The 16,567-nt window shown below is 35.3% G+C and overlaps 1 protein-coding gene across 3 annotated transcripts in view; it reads right to left on the bottom strand.

Annotated features, from left to right (window-relative positions):
- The window catches only part of COL11A1 (collagen type XI alpha 1 chain), a 206,340-nt gene that overhangs the window by 54,822 nt on the left and 134,951 nt on the right, over nucleotides 1–16,567 (bottom strand). For all 3 annotated transcript variants that reach the window (XM_064588737.1, XM_064588736.1, XM_064588735.1), the window contains 4 exons: nucleotides 15,956–16,009; nucleotides 12,918–13,025; nucleotides 12,432–12,521; nucleotides 12,121–12,174 (listed from right to left, as the gene is read on the bottom strand). In XM_064588737.1, the coding sequence (XP_064444807.1) occupies nucleotides 12,121–12,174; nucleotides 12,432–12,521; nucleotides 12,918–13,025; nucleotides 15,956–16,009 (306 nt within the window). The remainder of the gene's footprint in view (nucleotides 1–12,120; nucleotides 12,175–12,431; nucleotides 12,522–12,917; nucleotides 13,026–15,955; nucleotides 16,010–16,567) is intronic.

Raw genomic sequence — 16,567 nt, 5'->3', positions numbered from 1 at the left:
TTTTAGAAGCTAACTCTTCTTTCTTTTTTTATTTGAAGCAAGATTCTTAAATTTTCTTTTTTTTAATTTTATTTATTATGTTATGTTAGTTGTCATACATTACATCATTAGTTTTTGATGTAGTGTTCCATGATTATTTGTTTGCATATAACACCCAGTGCTCCATTCAATACGTGCCCTCTTTACTACCCATCACCAGACTAACCCATCCCCCCACCCCCCTCCCCTCTAGAACCCTCAGTTTGTTTCTCAGAGGCCATAATCTCTCATGGTTCGTCTCCCCCTCCGATTTCCCATCCTTCATTTTTCCCTCCCTACTATCTTTTTTTTTTTTTTTTTAACATACAATGTACTATGTTTCAGAGGTCTGTGATTCATCAGTCTTATACAATTCACAGCGCTCACATACCCTCCCCAATGTCCATCACCTAGCCACCCCATCCCTCCCACCCCCCACCACTCCAGCAACCCTCAGTTTGTTTCCTGTAACTCTTCTTTCTTATGTACAGAACTCGAAACTGTTTGGGTTAATGCTTCTTTTTGAGAATATATTTATCCTTGATCTTCTCCCCACAATACTCATATATACAAACTTGGAATTTTTTTTTTTTTACTTTTTATTTTAGTATGTAATGTGCAAGTTATTTTCTCCTAATACAGCACATCTTTCATTGTTCCTCTAATACAATATACCTGCTGTTATCTCTCAGTGGTTGGTCAGTCTTATATTCTACCTTGGGAGGTCTTTGGTCTTTTCCTGTACTATTAAACTTCTAGCCATTCTTTAGGCCCAAGGTAACAACCATCTTTTCTAAAAGTTATATTATTCTAAGAATTTAAAGCATGAGACATCCTTCTAAATATTCCTTACACAACTTACCATAGTATGCTAGGTTTTCTACCACTATTTTCTGAAGAAATTAATGTAGCATTTGGCCTGAATTGTGTCCTGTAAATATCTCCATGATTTCTTCATTGATACTTCCAAAGCATAGAATATTTACTATATGCCTCAAATAATTATAAATAACATTAATAAATACAATAACATGATAATAGAATTAGAGATATGCACTGGTCTTTCTACAAAATGTCTGAACATGATAGATACGTTAAAAAATTTAGGATCTAGGGCACCTGGTTGGCTCAGTTGGTTAAGCGACTGCCTTCGGCTCAGGTCATGATCCTGGAGTCCCTGGATTGAGTTCCGCATCGGGCTTCCTGCTCCGCGGGGAGTCTGCTTCTCCCTCTGACCCTCCCCCCTCTCATGTGCTCTCTCTCATTCTCTCTCAAATAAATAAATAAAATCTTTAAAAAAAAAATTTAGGATCTAAATGTATTCATGTGTAGTCAATAGAAATTTCCCAAATTTGCAGGAGAAAGAGCATTATTTGAATATATTTCCCTAGAAAATGTGGTATAAAAATTAAGAGAAATATATATTTCCTTAGCTGGATACATTATGCCTGACAAGTTATATGAAAATAACTAATGGCCTTTGCTTAAGAAAAGAATGCTTATTAATTTTCTAGCAAAGTATGTTTAATATTTAAAATTAATCAAATAAAATGTTCATGTATATCAAGTAGAGAAAGAATGCTGATTTGAATCAATGACAATGTTTAAAGTTTGTAGATATTACATGCTATTTTTTATGGCAAAGCTTAACTATTTTAATTACTCCCTTGGAGCATTCATAAAATTAAATTTCAGATTGCCATCTTACTTGTGGAACGTCCATTAAAATTAACAATAAAAACATATTACTTTCCTGCAGTTAAAATATTGCTTATGATCTTGTCACAGCTCATTAACTTTAAAACAGTGGATGAAAACAATAAGAAGAGACATTTTGGATGTATATTTGTGCCTTAAAGTATAACTGTGATTTCTTTTCCATTAGTTATTTCAAACATTCTGTAAGTCTAGATTTTTAATAACAGCATGCTCTGCAATGATTTTGTTTTATACTTCTATAAATGAAAAGTGAAAATCTCTGATGATACATACCTATTAAGCAAATGATCTTACAAACATGCAAATCTTTTAAAAATATTCCCAAGCCAACTTTTAAAAGAATAAGCCTTATGAGTCCTTTAGTTACCAAATGAACCACTGGAGAAATCTCATTAAAAAAAATAAAAATTTAAACCCCGTATTAAAAAAAGAACCCATTTGCACATTCTACAAAAAATATAGTTAGAATCTACTTTCTTGTGACACTGACTGGGAATACAAAATATATTATGGTAGGTAGCAGCCCTTGAGAGTCTCATGGTGCACATGCACTTTTTTTTCCATAAAGGGTAGACATATATAGTGATAGAAAGTATTGCATAGCTCTATAACTGGCTATAGTAAAGAGCAGAGGGCTTTATGATGGTCAGATAAATAAACATTTACATTTAAAACAAATACATTTGCGGTTACACATAGATTAAATGGATAATGATCAGCTCCACAAAGGTAGGAGTTTTGCTTATTTTTTTCATTGACTTCCAGAACTTTGAGTAGTTACTCGAACATAGTAGACCCTAAGTAAATAAACGTGTCCGTAGTATGTGAGTATGTGTGATCTTTCCCTTTCCGGCACTGGAACCACTAACATTCCCATCTTGAGCAAACTGACTAACCACTCAAAGGCTCCCATTTCTCACCAATAAAATGGGGACAGAAATCGTCTGTCCCCAGGTTTTTGTGATGTTTAATGTGGTGATAGCTCTCAAGTTCTTTGAGCAATGTCTGTCTTAAAAGTATGAATGCAACAGATCTTAAGAGAACCGTACATGGACATCTACATATTTCAAAAATAGATATGCAATTTCAAATGAGTGTAGAAGTAAAATTTTATAGAAGAGAAAACTAAGATCCAGAAGTTAAAATGGTGTATCTAAGGTTATACTGTTAAAAGAAGGGTAGAGAGTTTTCCACAAAATGATATCTTCAATCCTAATTTAAACTGTTGGTATACTCATCTTTTACACCAATGACGAATATTTTACACATCAGAAGTGCCTAACTGGAAAGAACTCACAGAAAAAAGGCTAAAAACTATAGAAATACCATTTTCCCACCCCGTGATTTAAATAGCAATGGGGACATGGCAAGTTAAACATTTTCCAAAGGCACTCAGCAGGTTGTCTTTTTGTTTTTTTTTCTTTGCTGTGCAAAAGCAGAGACAATAGTACATGCTGACTTGAACGAATTACAATGACCATGATATCATAAAATATTGCTTTATTTGTTTATTCTGCTATTTTAATACTAAATATTAGCCACTACAGGTCACGTGTTTTCAACTGAAAGGTAGACACATAGCTGCTTTTCAAAGGGAGAAATTTGCATTTCTCTCTATAGTTAAGTAACTATATTAACTTTATGTTAACTTAATCCTCTTCTAGCCCCTTCCTCTAAACTTTACAGTGAAGATACAAGAGGGAATAGTATCAGTTTATGTTCTTGGAGCAAAGAGAACGGTGTGATTATTTCTTTAACCCTTCACACACAGGAGAGCACCCAGATGAGTATTTCCTATTATTTTCACTGGATGTTTCATATTCTGAGGAGCATTTGTAAAGTAAATGAAAGTGGTAAACAGAGAAATCATCTCATCAACATTCAGTTAAAAGCAGCCCACTAGAGAGTTTTATAGAAGAGAAAACTAAGATCCAGCTTATATGGTAGATCTGAAGTCATACTGTTAAAAGAAGGGTGGAGATTTTTTCCACCCTTTTTGTATTTAGAAGCATAAACACAAATTTTTACAAACAAGAGCTATTCAAGTAGGAGGAAAGAAAATCTGCCCTTTCTTTTAAAGACAACTTGACCTTCAGGACAAAACAAATCGAGGAAATTCACACTCCCCAGATTACATGTATTTTAGATCATACAAGCCAAAAAGTCAGGAAAATAACAAGCATTACCAGAATTTAAAGCATAAATACTGAATGATCAAGTCCAAAACCTGTAATATCTCAATCTTTGGTCATTGATCCCCACCATCTCTGTACTTTGCTCATTCCTGGTTGGATGTCATAATAGGTTACCTGGATTCCAACAGAGAAAATGTGCTCTATCTTAAAAAATATCGTATATGATGAATTAATCAGGAGGTTTAACCCTGCTTAGAATATATCTATTTCCTGGATCAAGGACTAGGTAAAAGCCAGTGAAAAGAAGGTTCTCTGGAATAGGGCATAAAAACAAAATTAGAAAAAAACAGGAATTATGATAGGAGAGACCTATAAACTCCTAAGAAAAAAATGACAAGAAAAAATAATAGCACATAAAGAGGAAAAAAGAGTCAGAATGATCAGGATATAGTCATGAAATAGAAGTCATAGGAAAGGCGTAAAGTATGTATGGCACAATTTTGAAATCTTGGACATTTACCTTTTAGAAGCTAGATGTCTGGCCCCCTCTCATACATTTTCTCCTTATCAACTCCTACCACTCTCAAGGGAAAAAATGTGGTTGTAAGAAAAGAGGTTGTAAGGAAAAGAAGGTGTCTTTCCTAAATGTACCATTCTATTTTAATCTCCTTATTTTTAGAGAAAGAACTATTGGCAAGAAGATGGTTCCATGCCAGAAAAAATATACAGAGAAGAGATTATTTAGGGAATGCATTTTCCTTGATTTTGTTTGGTGCAAACGTAGGTGGTAGGTACAATCTGAGAATTTGCTTGCATAATATGTATATATATAGTGTGTGTTTACGTAAATACAAAACGTTTACTCAAGTTTATGTTCAACATGTGAGAAAAATGCTTCACTGCCTCCCTTTCTTCTTTTCAGTCCTTTGTTGCTTTCTGCTTTGCGTGTGTGCATCGAGACATCCATTTAGTGAGTAAACCCCCTGAGATCAGAAAACATGCCTGTGCCTTGATTGGCATCTATTACCAGCTCTTGTGTACAACACCATGCATACAGTGAGCACTTGGTTTTTGCCAAACTTTAAAAGCCCAAAGACACAGCACCCTGTTGGGATCATTTTGTTTGCCTTCAGTGGGAGCACGAAAAACGGTTTCTTAATACACAATCACTTCAAGTAGCACAACCTTTAGAAAACTTGCTTTCATTGATAACACTGATTTTTATTTATAGCTATAATTAGAACATTAAAAAAATCATTGTTCCCATCTCGTCTTCTTTGTGCTGTAATTTAATATATAACGTATTATTTATTATGTTATTTTATCTATTTCATATCTGTCTTCTTCAGTATACCATAAGTTCTTTTTAGGAAATATCTGTTTAATGAATCTATTTAACTTGAGCTTAATAGACTGGTATATTCAGATATTTATTTAATTACAGTATTTCTGTAAGAAAAGATTTTAGCAGCTTACAGGGAAGACATAAAAATATAAGATAATATAAATAAAAAATAGACAAAAAAAGGATTAGACAAGAAAAATAGATAAGCAAGTAACTTTTTATTGGCAAAAGATAGAAGCAATAATATTAGTAATCTAAAAATGTATACAATAGATCAAGGTTTTTCCCAACTTCAGGCCATGATCTACTCATGGGTTGTGAAATCAATTTAATGGGTCCTGTCCAGAACTTTAAAAAATAATTATAATAAGATATAATAGATAATATTAAAGTATAGCACATCTATTTTTGATAGAATTGAATTCAGAAAGTTACAAAAACAGTCATAAAGCAAAACAGTTATTTTTTATTGGATCTCATTTTTAAATCCATGATTTTTGTAAGTCAAAGTCAAAAGAGAATTTGGTTTCACAATTCATAACAGTTAAAAGTAAAAAAAAAAAAAAAAAACCTAGCTAGCTGCTCAAGAAATTACAAAGATTTCTACAGCTATGATTAGTAAGAGATTTCTTCTAAGGATATTCATAGCAAGGGCTGAGCATCAAGCAATCTCCCATATCCTCAAATAGATCCTTTTTGGTTGGTATAACACCACATATCATAGTTCCTCCAAACATAAGCCAGTGACATCTCAGCTGGACCTAGCAGAGTTTCAGTAAGCCCACTTCTGTAGGATGTCATAGCAATGTGACAGAGCTAGCCCGAAGTACACATCTGACTAAATGGATTATGAATAAAGAGAATGGATGTCAAAAATATTTATAAATAAACAGATGGGCACAAGGATGGATGGATGACTATGAAATATTATATTTTGCTTTGTATGGATCAGAATATGTAAAAAATAGTGTATAAGGTACATAATTGTGACATGAACAAACTTTAAAAATCTCACTGTAAGCAAAAACTGTTAATTGATAAAAGCCCTACATAGGGCTTTTAGTTTTAGTTCATCAATATCCTGTGCAATGAGGGAATTTATTTCTCTAGTAATCCAGAAACACACAGCACACCTAGGCTCCTTGAAAATTGCATTCTAGGATTAAGCAGCTGAAGATTCAATAGTGTACTGAAAAACATCTATAGTCATTAAGGATTCAACCTGTACATCTGTTTAAGCAGTTTGAACTTTCATTCATTTAAATGAAGCTATGGTTATAAGAACCACATATAGGAATACTAAAGCCAGTTAGCCATGATATTAACTCCTATAACTCTCTTCCTTTTGAAAAAATATTGTTCACAGCACTAGAGAAGGATTAAGAGGACTTGGGAAAATGCAACTGAGAGAGAGGGGGGTAAAGAAGTAGAGAGATTGAGAGAGGGAGAGGTAGGGAGAGAGAGGGAGAGGAAGAACAATTAAGCAGATTTTGCAGAGTGAGAGGTATACATATTTGGAAATGAGTTTGTGTAATGTGTTATCATGACTTTTTGTCTCCAAGGACTATGAACTCGGGTCAGTTGTTTACTTTCTCTAAGCCCCAGATCCTTTGCCTTTAAAAATGGAACCTCACACCAGTCAGAATGGCTAAAATTAACAAGTCAGGAAATGACAGATGTTCACGGGGATGCAGAGAAAGGGTAACCCTCCTACACTGTTGGTGGGAATGCAAGCTGGTGCAGCCACTCTGGAAAACAGTATGGAGGTTCCTCAAAAAGTTGAAAATAGAGCTACCATATGATCCCCAAAGATACAAAAGTAGGGATCCAAAAGGGTATGTGCACCCCGATGTTTATAGCAGCAATGTCCACAATAGCCAAACTGTGGAAAGAGCCAAGATGTCCATCGACAGATGAATGGATAAAGAAGATGTGGTATATATATACAATGGAATATTATGCAGCCATCAAAAGGAGTGAGATCTTGCCATTTGCAACGACATGGATGGAACTGGAGGGTATTATGCTGAGCGAAATAAGTCAAACAGAGAAAGACATGTATCATATGACCTCACTGATAAGAGGAATTCTTAATCTCAGGAAACAAACTGAGGGTTGCTGGAGTGGGGGGTGGGGTGGGAGGGATGGGGTGACTGGGTGATAGACACTGGGGAGGGTATGTGCTCTGGTAAGCGCTGTGAATTGTGCAAGACTGTTGAATCTCGGATCTGTACCTCTGAAACAAATAATGCAATATATGTTAAGAAAAAAGAAAAAGAAGAAGATAGCAGGAGGGGAAGAATGAAGGGGGGAAATCAGAGGGGTAGACAAACCATGAGAGACGATGGACTCTGAAAAACAAACTGAGGGTTCTAAAGGGGAGGGGGATGGGAGGATGGGTTAGCCTGGTGATGGGTATTGAGGAGGGCACGTTCTGCATGGAGCACTGGGTGTTATGTACAGACAATGAATCATGGAACACTACATCTAAAACTAATGATGTAATGTATGGGGATTAACATAACAATAAAAAAATTTTAAAAAATTAAAAAAAAAGAAAAAAAATGGAATGATAATCTCTATTGGGTCAGGCAGCCAAGAATCAAATCAAATAAAGATTATAAAGTTCCTAGCATTAAGAGTTGAAAGAATAAACACTTCTAACATTACTTCATCTCCCTTTTCTATTTCCTTTACCTTTCACATTCTTTATTCACATTCTTTCTGCAGAGAATCCATCACTTACATATTTTTGCTTTAATATGAATAACCAAAACCTTCATCCCTCTCTGTTCTTAAGAATTTCAGTCCTGCACTTACCATGACTTGGTCAATATCTCAAAGGCAAAGTTAATATAGATGGATATAAACTCAGACCCATCTACTATAGAATCAAGAAGTTTTACAGGGTATTTTTGTATACCTTTATCCCTTATGACTTAGAATTTCATTGTCTCTCACCAAGTGACCAGATATATGCCTCTGATATTTTGACGTCACTCTTTGATCAACACGGCAAAATAGAGCTTATCTTTCTGGCCAAAGAAGTCACCACTCCTTGTGTTTACTATCAATTGCAAGGTAACACCATACAAAGTCTTGAAGCTCAAAAGATAAAAATTAACATGAACAAATTTTCTGAGTAAGTTATGGTTTACATCTAGAAAATCAACAGTTTTTCTTTTAATCTTTTCATTTGGAATAAAACTTTTTCCAATCAAATTTCACATGTACACAATTGCTTTAGATGGAGTAAACCAAGGTTTGTTTAAAACTTGTTACCAGGGGTGCCTGAGTGGCTCAGTCAGTTAAGCATCTGACTCTTGATTTTGGATCAGGTCATGATCTCAGGGTTGTGAGACAGAGCCCCGTGGGGGGCTCCACATTGGATGTGGAGCCTGCTTAAGATTCTTTCTCTCTCCCTTACCCTCTACCCCCCTAAAAAAAAAGATAAAAAACTTGATACAAAGTATAAGTCATCACCATATACCTCTTTACTATAATTTATAGCAATTAAAGCAATAGCACAAGAAACTAACACATATGAATGATGTCTTTGTTTCTTTTGCATCAGCTTTGAGGAGATTCAATTGGTTGATGCATACAGAATTGGATATGTGAATTTATTATAAGAAAGGGTGTTAGTTCAAAATAAATGAACTCACAAACCTCTGTGGAATTCAAAAGCCTCTGTGGAGCATTTCTATTAGCAAAGTAGGAAAGCCTTTTAAAATCTCTTGTGACTGCTGAGAGGTTTTGGGTTTCCATGTGAGAGTGTTTTGTCTTTGTTGTTGTTGATCCTGACCAGGTAAAATTGCTCCAGGCATGGAAGGCGTCACTAAACTGTCATTCTCACAAGGACACAAGCTTGAGGTCATCACTCAGCTTTCATCTTTCCTCACTGCCCACATCCAATCTTAGTAATAAATCCTCCTATCCTGCCTTCCTCGTGTTTGTTACATCTGCACTGTTCTTTGACTTCTTACTGGCCTTATCACTGGCTCACTCATATCATGACATTGATAACTGAGCTTTTATGCTCATCGAGTCTCTCCCATTTCTGTTATATATTACACACTAATAATGACATTTTCCCTAAAATTAATTTTTACTCCAGGGCGCCTGGGTGGCTGAGTTGGTTAAGCGACTGCCTTCGGCTCAGGTCATGATCCTGGAGTCCCGGGATCGAGTCCCACATCGGGCTCCCTGCTCGGCAGGGAGTCTGCTTCTCCTCTGCCCCTCCCCCCTCTCATGTGCTCTCTCTCATTCTCTCTCTCGCAAATAAATAAATAAAATCTTAAATATAAAATTAAATTAAATTAAATTAAATTAATTTTTACTCCAAAAGACTGTATTTCATTTTTTTTCTCCACTTGCTCCCAAAACTTCAAATCTTCAAATTACTTCAACTTACCATTTTAGAACTTCAATAATCATATACCATTCATATATCTGCTTTAGCTTTAAATTATGTAAATACATAGCAGAGTGCCTGGATCCTAGCGAGAATTTATCAAATTTTAGTCCTTTTCCCAATGTACTCCACTTTGGTAAAATCAGATATTCTCTAATACCTTATTTTTTTTCTTGCTCTTAAATCATCTTGAAATCTTCTGCCCTCTGTGAAGCCACCTCCTGCAAGGCTTTTTTTCCGCTTTCTCTTCTTTTCCTCCCGCCCTTGCAGAATTCATATTTATGGTTTGTATGCCATTAGGCATTTAATCATTGACTGTCTAATAGTGTTGCTTAGTGTTTGGTGCGTTTCTTTTTGAAATGGTTTATCTTAAAGTCACTTAAAGGGATATATTCCATGGAACTTAATTGTGTATGGGGAGGTAAATAGCAATTGCCAAATAAATCGTGTTGAAGCCAACTAAATAAATATTAGATTTTCATATCATACATAAAATGCAATTCTACATTTGGCCAGATAATGGTTGATTACCATTCTGTTAAAGTATACCTCCTGTATATACTATGCACCCTACAAATACACAGATATTAACCATTCCAAACACCTGGGATAGCATTATTTGATTGGGCCCTAAAGAATAACTTCAATGTAATCCTTATAGTCATGACTCAGGTTTCACAGATATAATAATTGGATCTTAAAATATATATACATATTCCTAAAATAAAATCACTTTAGATCCTGAAGATCCGATTAAATGAATTGCATTGTGCTGAATGATTTGAAGATTCTATGCTCAAATAAAAACTTCTGTTGTATTCAGCTGTTGTTTCTGCTAGTGCTACCAGCACTAACTTACGAGGATATTATTAAATGTTCTACATAATTTTATGCATATAGAAGGTCAAATATATTACGGAGATGCTTAGTTTTCCTTTTAAAAAATCTTTACCGTGTGTCCATACCTACCTTAATCATTGTAACATGACATTTATGTGATTTGCAGATTAAATATGTTAATCAATCTGCCAAAGGTTATAATGCCATGTTCTCAGTATTAGTTATGTTATATACACTTAACTCCAATATCAGGCTTTCTGATAATTCAAATAGGTAGATTTGGAAGGATTACTGTGTGTCAGCACTGCGCCTTGATGTACTAAAATAACACAAAAACTCACAGTCTACTGAGAGAGACAACCAATTATACTCCAATGTAATTTCTAAAATACAAACCATAACAAAGAGCACTAAAGGTGAAAAAATTTCACCAATAAATGAAATGGAGGCAAACTGTCCAGAGATGACTTTATAGAGATTTAACATTTCAGCCTCATCTTTTTGGGCGAGTAGAATTTTTGTCAAGTAGAGAAAGGGAAAATGAGGTTTCCTGGAAAAGGGGAAAAGTAAATCGTATTCTCTCTGCAAAGTATAGAAGATCGTGGCAGTTTGAGAAGCAAGAAGTTCAGTGCATGAAATTGGGTAGAACTAGAGGGAGTCAACATGGCAAATAAAACAGGCTATGGTGAATGGGACCAAGCTGTGAAGATGACTCATTGGTCATTATAAGGAGTGTGTTTCTGAAGGCAGCATGGGACCACGAGCTGCAGAAAAGTAGAGGGAGGGCATAGTTAAAGATGTACACCTGTAATTCTCAAACCAGTGGGCAAAACTGAAGAGGCTAAGTAAATGGAGTCAGGGACATGAGTTAAGACACTACTGAGCAAGGAGAGACAGGAGAGTCTGAACAAAGGTGAGAGCAGTGGTGATCAAGAAAGGGGGACAAATTAAAGAAACATTTTGGGGGGACTAATATGATGTCAACATTTTGTATAAGGAAGTTGAAAGAGGATTTAAAGCCACTTTCAGGTTTTCGGCTTGGTGAAATAAGATGGAGAATAAGATGAGGCCACTAAAGTTAGCAGTTTGGCTGTTATTGGTAACCTTTTGGAGTACAGGTGAGAACAAAGGTAAACTCGTGGGCACAAATGAAGGCTGTAGTCAACTGCTTTCAGAGGGATTGATCTATATCTCAAAAAAGGAAAAGGTAAAGTAAAAATCTGATATTTGCTCATTTGCCCATTATTTCATAAGGTTACATTAACTAAGTAAAGCAATCTGGATATAACACATACATGAATGCTTTTCCAGCTTAGGAGAGTTTTGTAAAAGCATTGACAAAATTCAAATCTCATCAAGTACTCACAATAAGACAAATTATGATTTATTTCCATGGGTATTTAAGAAGCAAGCTAGCTCCTTTTACCTCCTGACAGCAGCGGTGGAGTAAATATTTCCAGTCGTCTAAACTCCTCTGTTTCTGCACTCATTAGTGCATGCAATTAGTAGAAACCAGACATTGACTGATTTGATTGACGTGTGTTTATTTTCTCTCCTACACACCGTGGGATCACAGCATGAGAGTAATGAAAGAAGAGCTATAATTTGCAACCACGGGTAGCATGGCTATTTATTATAATCATACTTACAACTGGACCCGGTGGGCCCTGGGGACCTTCCCCTCCTTTCAGTCCAGGTGCACCCTGGAAAATGAGAATAAAAACAATGAAAATGAATCAATGTGACTTGAATATAAATAGGAGATGTATGATTGATAAAACGAAGAAGGTAAGAAGTGTTTTAGACACAAATATACATTTCTATATATATTATGATAATCAATGCTTATGCTTATGCATCTCCCCTTAATTACTTATGAGTCTCTATTTAGTTAACTCCTAAGAAAAATACTTCTGATAAGCAATCTCATTTACATGCTTTATCTATATGCTGATTATACCTGAGCTCCAGGAAGACCTCTTTCACCTGGGAAACCACGTAGTCCTGCTGGCCCGTCTTTCCCTGAGATACCTTGAGGACCTGGGTCACCCTAAAGAACATAATACACATCAATCATAGAGAGTAATTTCTACATGTTTCTATACGTAAAGCTGTTATTGTCTCTAACCTGTAAGTAAAACCTAAATGTCATTCAATAATGAGAATATTGTGTGGAATTCCATATACATTAAAATGAACTGACCACTACCTATATTTAAAAACTGTGTATAAATGGATGGCTTTATGGTCAATGGAGCTAACTGGTCTTAAGTTATCATTCAGTCACACCTTGAAGAACAATAAGCTGAATATTTTACCGGTGTATCTTTCTGATCCATTTAAATACTGTGCTAACATGTAGAGACTCTATGAACAAATGACGAGAAGCTACAGTGAAAAGTAAATGGATGCTTTCAGCCAAGAAGTTTCCTCAAGCGTGTCATACCTTTGCACCTTCTTTTCCTGCAGCACCGGGAAGACCTTGCTCACCAGGAGGTCCTGGAGGGCCAGGATGTCCTCGTTCACCTATGGGACCAGTCTCGCCAGTTGGTCCCTAAAATGGATCAGCAAAACCTCATTAGATTGCTCTTTTACTTTTGGTAAGGATAACATAAATCCCAAAGAAGTAGTACTCCCTTTCACAGAAGGTTATCATTCTCATTTATTTCCATGCTGTCCTACAAAACAGAAAAGCAGCATATCTGGAGGAGTCTGAAAAGAGTAAGTGTCATCCTTGGTTAAGACCTGACTTAGGTAAATTCAAAGAGCTATTTTCTTTGTTCAATGCCAGAAGTGCTTCAGAGTGAGGCCAAAGTATTGTTAAAAACTGCGGTTTTTAACTAGTTTCATCCCATTCCCTCTTTTTATATAAGATGTCAAATGCGGTTAGGAGTAAAAGAGGCATTGGTACCACATTGGTAGCTACTCAATGAATCACTGCTTGATAATAAGCCTCGGTCCCCTGGAACCCAAACAACCAAAGCAGATCTCCTTGGAATTTCCAAGACTGGAGACCTCTCTGTAGTTAGAACCTATATGCATTTGACAAAGTCTAGGGAATGTAGCAGGGAGATCCCGCAGGCCTGGAGTTTGGGCTGGCAGTTCCTCCCGGCCAAAGACTGTAACAAATAGCCCGCTGCCTTAAATTGCTACAAATGCCAAAGTGAAAAATGTTGGGTCATTTATGTGTCCCCTGAGTGGTGCTGTTCTGTGGTGCTCAAGTTTAATGAGCTTTCAAGTGTAAATAGAGAATGGTGGCCAGTTGCTCTCTATCTGCACTTAGAATAAAGCAAAATGAAGGATTTAAGTTAAAGACATATAAAGGGAAAGTTTCCAGATGCTAAAGTTGTTAAACAGTGGAATGTGTTGTTGAAGTTGCTTATGCATCATCATTCCATGTTATTTCTCTAAAAATGCAACAGATTCTTAGCCTCTGGTCTTGCATAAAGAACGTAGCTGCCTCATATTTCAGTGTAAATTCCTAGGTTTAAATTCTTTTAATTATATGTTGCTGAAAGTCCCCAATTAAGGTACAAACATTCCCCCAAAAAGGAATTTTTCTTGAATGTCTGATCACTGGAATTCCAGTAGTAAGCAAGGTAAAATTGATCTAATTTAATGGCTCTATCACCATTGAGACAAAAATGAGTGAGGATTCACATGACTACAAAAAAAAAAGGAGTGAATATCAAATATCACAATCAATATTGTCCCTATTAAATCTATTTTCCTATTAAACTTCTTTTGTCTGAACATGAAAATTAGGTTACTGAAATCAGGAATTGGATTTTCTCTCTTAAAAGAACCAATAAAGAAAACTAACTCAATGGAAATGCATCCTCAGTAAAACACCTGATACTTTAACAACAACAACAGCAAAGATCTCAGAAGCCAGATGTCTACATTAGGCAGAGAAGAATTTTCAAAAGGGGTAAAGTCCTCAAATATTCAGTTGAGTCCCTTGAATAACATTCTAGTTGGACTTTAATGCCATTTCTATTCATGGATATTGAATGTAATAGGAATCATTCTTTAAGTTATATTTTTTCACAGAAAATTGCCATGAAGTTGCTTGAGATGAAAAAAATAAGGGTAGCTAATTCTTGAGGGAGTATTTTTTTAATCAAAACAGGTAAGCCGTTAGGAATTTTTCAGCATGGAGGCACCTGGGTGGCTGAGTCGGTTAAGCAACCGACTCTAGATTTTGGCTCACGTCCTGATTTCGGGGTCATGAGATCTAGCCCCACATGGGGCTCCATGCTCAGCGCAGAGTCTGCTTGAGATTCTCTCTCTCCCTCTCCCTCTCCCTATGCCACTACCCTCACTCGCATGCACGTTCTCTCTCTAAATAAATACATAAAACCTTAAAAAAAAAGAGTTCTTCAGCACACACACACAAAAAATATGCCAAAAAAAAAAATCATGCATACTACATTTTTCTTTTATAAAAGAGTAAACAGTATTTCCCTTGGTTCAGGATTCATCTCTGGAATTAAATGATTAACCACTCCAAGAATTTATTTTTGCCTTTGTCACACATATTCCTCGAAAGAAGATGCAGCTTTTTGTTTCTCTGCTTATATGTGTGTTTAGATGTGCAGGTTTGTGTGTTTGTGTTTGTGGGTGTATGTGAGTTACAAAGTCTTAAGAACCAATTATAGTCTGAGAAAAAACTATTTAAAGCAATTAAATAATTAAAACACTTAATTCAACTGCTCCTGCTCTTTTGCTATGATTTGTTATTAGCAGGGGTAAAATTCCAGCTGAGTAAACTAAATTTGTTCTTTCCATTCAATGCCACTTTTCCAGAATAAATATTTTCTATTCTCACAAATTATTCTATAATTCAGTATACTGCATCCATTTTTGAGACTCTTTTCTGCCACCTATGTTGAAAAAGCTATCTGTCATTGTCATTATTTAGACATATTCAAAGGTTACAAACTAGTATTTTATCATTGATGGAAATCATTTTTATAAAGACAAAAATCTTAAGAAACATGCAATATACTATAAATATTACAATTTAAGGAAAAAAATCTGTGTTCAAAGCTTTATATTATATTTCTAACATATTATACATCTAAATCTAATTTATACTCAGAAATCTGAAGTTATTTTGTAATTTGAAATCCGAGGAAAAGATGATGGCCAACTTTTCTAATAAAGAATTTTGGTGGTTTTCGCAGATAGTACTGTGGTCAGTCTTTCACGTTAACTTCATTGTGAATTTTCTGACTTGATTTTCATTATTTGTTTTATTCTCATTTATTTATGCAGCCAACTGAAAAATCTCTTCAGCTAAGTAATAGTTTGCTGCAGTTTATTTGAGTTAGGCCAGTTGCATTTATTTAAATGTGATGTAAAATCTAAAATACATCACTTTGAATCATAATAAAATGGGCAGATTTTATACAGCATAGAAAAGATGAAAATATAAACAGGAAAATAAATTTATTAGAGAAATAAAGTAAAAGGACATACCTGTGGTCCAACGACACCCCCTGGCCCAGGGGGGCCAGTCTTGCCTTGAAATCCCTAAGGAAAGAAAGCATAATCTGTTAAAGCTATTCATGACAAAAGCATAAATTAAAATTTGGTAATATAACTCACATTAAAACAAAGTCACTTTTTGGCTAAAAATACTTATTTTTAAAATTTATTTTATTTTATTGTTTTTCTTTATTTATTTTGGGGGGTGAGCAGAGGAAGAGGGAGAGAGAGAGAGAAGCCCAAGCATGAGCTGAGCATGGAGCCAGACATAGGGCCCAATCTCACAACCCTGAGATCAGGACCTGAGCCAAAATCAAGTCAGATGCTTAACTGACTGAGCCACCCAGGCACCCCTAAAAATACTTATTTTAAAATGCTTAAATATGAGTTATTATATTCCAGTTTTCTTTAAAATTCTAAATTTACCATCCTCACTATTTCACATTATAGTCCAATGATTACTTTCAATAAACTTAAAAAAGGAAAGAAGATAATGGGAAGAAGATGGAGGGAAAACGTATTCTGAAACAATAATGAGAATTTTAACATAGCAATGTTTATGGATAAAATAAATGATGATTTAGACATTCTTGAAACAGTCCA

This window comes from Mirounga angustirostris, unplaced genomic scaffold (assembly GCF_029215605.1).
Source record: "Mirounga angustirostris isolate CCGP_5_RB_7025 unplaced genomic scaffold, mMirAng1.0.hap1 SCAF_4, whole genome shotgun sequence".
Classification (NCBI taxonomy): domain Eukaryota; kingdom Metazoa; phylum Chordata; class Mammalia; order Carnivora; family Phocidae; genus Mirounga; species Mirounga angustirostris.
Note: the sequence above shows the minus strand (reverse complement) of the source record. Positions and strands in the feature narration are given on the sequence as shown.